The sequence below is a fragment of the Austrofundulus limnaeus genome, unplaced genomic scaffold, assembly GCF_001266775.1.
Source record: "Austrofundulus limnaeus strain Quisiro unplaced genomic scaffold, Austrofundulus_limnaeus-1.0 Scaffold21, whole genome shotgun sequence".
Lineage (NCBI taxonomy): Eukaryota > Metazoa > Chordata > Actinopteri > Cyprinodontiformes > Rivulidae > Austrofundulus > Austrofundulus limnaeus.
In genome coordinates this window covers 246,047-250,508 of record NW_013952423.1, presented here as the reverse complement: position 1 = coordinate 250,508, position 4,462 = coordinate 246,047, and the positions used below count along the sequence as shown (strand labels likewise).

At 40.5% G+C, this 4,462-nt stretch overlaps 1 protein-coding gene across 1 annotated transcript in view; it reads left to right on the top strand.

The window, feature by feature from the left end:
- Nucleotides 1-4,462, top strand: part of usp28 (ubiquitin specific peptidase 28) — a 21,802-nt gene that overhangs the window by 8,428 nt on the left and 8,912 nt on the right. The window contains exons 5-13 of the mRNA XM_014003939.1: nt 151-237; nt 416-553; nt 1,804-1,874; nt 1,948-2,024; nt 2,092-2,240; nt 2,329-2,456; nt 2,619-2,714; nt 3,713-3,892; nt 3,992-4,191. Coding sequence (XP_013859393.1) covers nt 151-237; nt 416-553; nt 1,804-1,874; nt 1,948-2,024; nt 2,092-2,240; nt 2,329-2,456; nt 2,619-2,714; nt 3,713-3,892; nt 3,992-4,191 — 1,126 coding nt within the window. The remainder of the gene's footprint in view (nt 1-150; nt 238-415; nt 554-1,803; nt 1,875-1,947; nt 2,025-2,091; nt 2,241-2,328; nt 2,457-2,618; nt 2,715-3,712; nt 3,893-3,991; nt 4,192-4,462) is intronic.

Below are 4,462 nucleotides of genomic sequence, written 5' to 3'. Positions count from 1 at the left end.
ACACACACACACACACACACACACACACAAACTAATTACACCCATGCTGAAAATGTTGAATTCATTTGAATAAATATGGTTTATTTTACAGTTAACATGCAGATTTGACCTGTTTCAGAGTGAATTTACTCTGTTTTCATCTCGTTGCAGTCATTGTTCCACCTGCCTGTGTTCAGGAGGCTGGTTCTCAACTACCACTTGTCCGAGCGACTGCTCGAGAAGTGTAAGAGCCATGCAGTGAGTAACGGGTTTGCCTTTCAAAATCGTTTTGACCAAACAATGTTTTGTTTTTGTTGTATCCTCCCTGCAGGTTGAGAGTTTTTTTTTAATGATTTCCTAAAAAAGCAGCGTTCACTTCCAGGTTTAGTGATGGTGCAAAGGCAGCAATGTTTACCTCTGAGTTTGTGRCAAACAGGACAAGAGGAACATCGCGTTCATGCAGGAGCTGCGCTGCCTGTTCGCCCTCATGGTGGGCTCCACCCGCAGGTTTGTGGATCCTTCTGCAGCAGTGGAGCTGCTGCGGGACGCCTTCAGGACGAATGAAGCTCAACAGGTGCAACACAGTTGCTGCTTTTTTATGTATTTATACATATCATATCTTAAAACCCATTTGTAATTCAAGCCCACTTACTGATAAGATAAAACTGTTCTTTTTTATCTCTCAGTCACAATAAGTGGTGCATGTCTGGCAGCAGCTTGTTATCTTTTACTGGTCACTTCAACGCTCTGGTTTCCCAGAAATATGCCACCATAGTGGCCGGAATTTAAAACTGCACATCTGCTGAAGGGATAGAATTAAATTGTCTCTCATGGTCTCATAACAAATCCCTGCTTTGATCAAATTCAAACATCAGACACTCAAGAAGTAACGTCTTTATGGAAAAATCCAATGTGAACAGACTGCTGGTTGTGTTTTCCACAAAAAGTGTCCAGTTACACCTGTGCAGGTGCTTTTTCAGTGTCTTTTTTTGTGAGGTTTGATCTTTGACTCGATCTATTTCACCAAATTAACAAATTTCTCTGACATTTGTAGACCAAGGGAAAAGTTCTTACCTGGATTACTGGTCAATTAAAGGCAGCCCAATGTTTCCCATTTACAAATAATTGTTATAATTTGCTGTTGTCACATATTTTCAAACTATGCAGTCAGTATTTTAGTCTCTATAACCACCTAGATAATAAAATCTGGGATTTACCTGAGAGCTGGTCTGTGTGGAGGCAATTACTGAATAAAAGCTGCAGACAGGTTTATTCATAATGCACAATTAGAATAACTTCGGCTGACCAAAAGTGCATTTAGTTAAAAACAGCAAAGCAAAATTAAAGCATGAGCAACAATAAGAACAAAATTAATTACACAAAGCTAAAAAGTATCCAAAATGTTCAAAAACTACATTTTCACTTTGAATTAAAAGTCAGCAAATAAGGATTTTTTTTAAATGTTGATGAAAAGTGTTGACAGGTGTGACAAATATCAGGCAAATGTTTTCCAYCTCTTCATGTTCATCGTAATGTTTGCTCAGATGTCATGAATGCAGCTCGGTTGTCATCACGCGTGACATATGTGACCATAACTCATTTCACCTGCTGAGAAAGATGAGGGTAAAAACAACTTATAAAAGTTTCCTAAGTACCCTTTACAATTTTTTTTGTAACTAGAGAAACAGCTTTTTCTGGGTGTTGAATGACTGTTGAAATTAGCCCAACAGTTGAAACAGACAGAGGCAGAACATAAGATAAAAGGCAGACACTAGCTAAAAGTATCTAAATGTTTTATTTATTATTTTTTTTTTTTACTTTCAGGATGTCAGTGAGTTTTCTCATAAACTGCTTGACTGGTTGGAAGATGCATTTCAGCTGGCTGCCAATGGAAAGCAAGTTAAATGTTCCTGTATTTGTTGATTAAAATCTTTTTTAGTGAATAAATAACACTAGCTTTGCTTAAAGGAATGCAGAAGACAAGCAGCAGAACCCCATGGTTCAGCTATTCTACGGCACCTTTGTGACAGAGAGAAGATATGAAGGTATATGCTAACTATTATCTTCTTCTTGTCATATAAATTCAGCCTGACACCCTCCATTTGGCTTTAGGTAAGACGTTGTATAATATTGAGCAGTTTGGCCAGTACCCCCTGCAAGTCAACGGCTTCAACAACCTGGATGAATGCCTCGAAGGCGCAATGGTCGAGAAGGAGATCGAGTCGCTTCACTCAGATCACAGCGTCACGTCTGGACGGGAGGTGACCAGCTCTGAACAGCTAAAAAAAAGAAAATATTGTGATGTAAAATGTGACCTTCTGCCAAGAAAGTGTGTTCTGTTTCTTGCAGAGATGGTTTAAAAAGCTGCCTCCAGTCTTGACCTTTGAGCTTTCTAGGTTTGAATTTAACACCCAACTTGGTCGTCCTGAGAAGATACACAAGAAGTTAGAGTTTCCACAAATCATTTATATGGACAGGTGAGTTTTGTACAGGTTTAAAATTTAATATGAAACCTATAGTGATCACTAGTGATTGACATTGTCTTGAAGAACCACTCTATAAATGTAAGAAAAGAAAGGTTCGTGAATGTTTTAGCTATTCTTATACATGTACATGATTTACGCCTCTTGTTTTGGAAGATATCTTCACAAAAACATTGAACGGACCAATGAGAGAAGAGGAGAAGTGAAAAAGCTGAAGGAGCAGCTCGCAGTCCTTCAACAAAAACTTGAGTGGTGAGTCATCTGCAACACGTTAAAATCTAAACATTTTATTGAAGTTAATCTTGCCGTTACTTGTAGTTTAAGAGGATCAAAATGCATGAAAGACAGGAAGCAGATGATGAACAGGCAAAATGAACATTTATTTTAGAAAAACCAAAAGCTCAAAGGTAGTTTGTCCCAAATTTGGAACCAGGAGTTACAGGTGTTAATCAGAAATGAAGATTCAGTTGTAAAAGTGACAATAGTACAAAATACTAAGTTAACCTGATAAAACCAAAGACAACAGTTCAAGAAACCTAAACGTTCAAATGTCCCGATGCATCTCAGTAATCCAGGTAGAAAAAAATCAAAGAAAAAATTAGTAGGTCCTCTGGATGGGTTCTTCTTTAGTGAAACGTTTCGTCTCTCATCCAAGAGACTTCTTCAGTCTGATGAGTTTCAGGTGAACTCGGCCTTTTAAGCACTGCCTCCACGTGGACAAACAGGTCAGTCATATGCAAAAGAGGGCCATCGCCTAACAATAGGCTTGATTAGCTCTGTTGTTCATAGAGGGTCATGTGCCCCATCATCTGACCCGTGTCGTGTTATGTGTATGTGGTGAATGCAGGCGGGGCTCGACGTCCCCTTGTTTTTTTCCCCCTTTCCCTCTTTGTGTTGGTATCATTGCGGCCCTGATTCACACGTTGAACCCCCGCTTGCATTCACTACATGCACATAACATGACACGGGTCAGATGTTGGGGCACATGACCCTCTATGAACAATAGAACTAATCAATCCTATTGTTAGGCGATGGCCCTCTTTTGCATGTGACTAACCTGTTTGTCCAGGTGGAGGCAGTGCTTATAAGGCTGAGATCATCTGAAACTCATCAGACTGAAGAAGACTCTTGGAGGAGAGACGAAACGTTTCAGTAAAGAAGAACCCATCCAGAGGACCTACTTTTTTTGATAAATATTCAAATCCACAAACCATGACAACGTTTCCATCTTCATTTGATTTGTCTTTAAGTTATAAAAACTATGGGTCAGGACCGGTGAAGTATCCTCTRGCAGATATGCTTCAGTTTGTTCTGGAGTTTGCCACCACCAAACCCACCAGCGCTTCCCCAGCTGAAGATCTGCGACTCGCCTCGTCTTCGCCACCTCCTGCAAGCCTTCCCGTCAGTGACACCATCGCCAAAGACAGCAGGTGTGTCGGCCGCGCTCGCTGCCGCTAAATCTGTTTCTGAACAGAGAACCGCTCRTCCAAAAACGTCCAATCTGTTTGTGGAACTCCTGCTCGTTTCAGTGAACCCGAAGATGCAGATTCCCCAGAGGGCCTGGTTTCGACCTGCCAGAGGACACCTATTTACAAGCCTTTCACCCAGTGCAGACACCCCTCTGACTGCCCCCCACACCCAGCGCCTCACAGCATCACAGAAGAAGAGCTGCAGTTTGTTAAAACCTGCCTACAGCGCTGGAGGACCGAAGTAGAGCATGACATCAATGGTATGCCAATAAAAACACTTTTCATWGCTCATCTTTAATGGCTAAATGGTTTGAAATAACTTCTTAATAAATACTAATTGCCTCACTGGAAAATAATACATTTATATGTTTAATAGCAACTTACCAAAACATCAGAATCTTGTCTGCCATCTGCTGGACACTTTTTGTTGTGCTCATATTTAGACGTCCTATTTTGCAAATGCTGCCTTCCTGATATTTGGTATGCTTGTTTGTCTTTGTGTCTATGGTGTATAATGATGTGATTGTGATG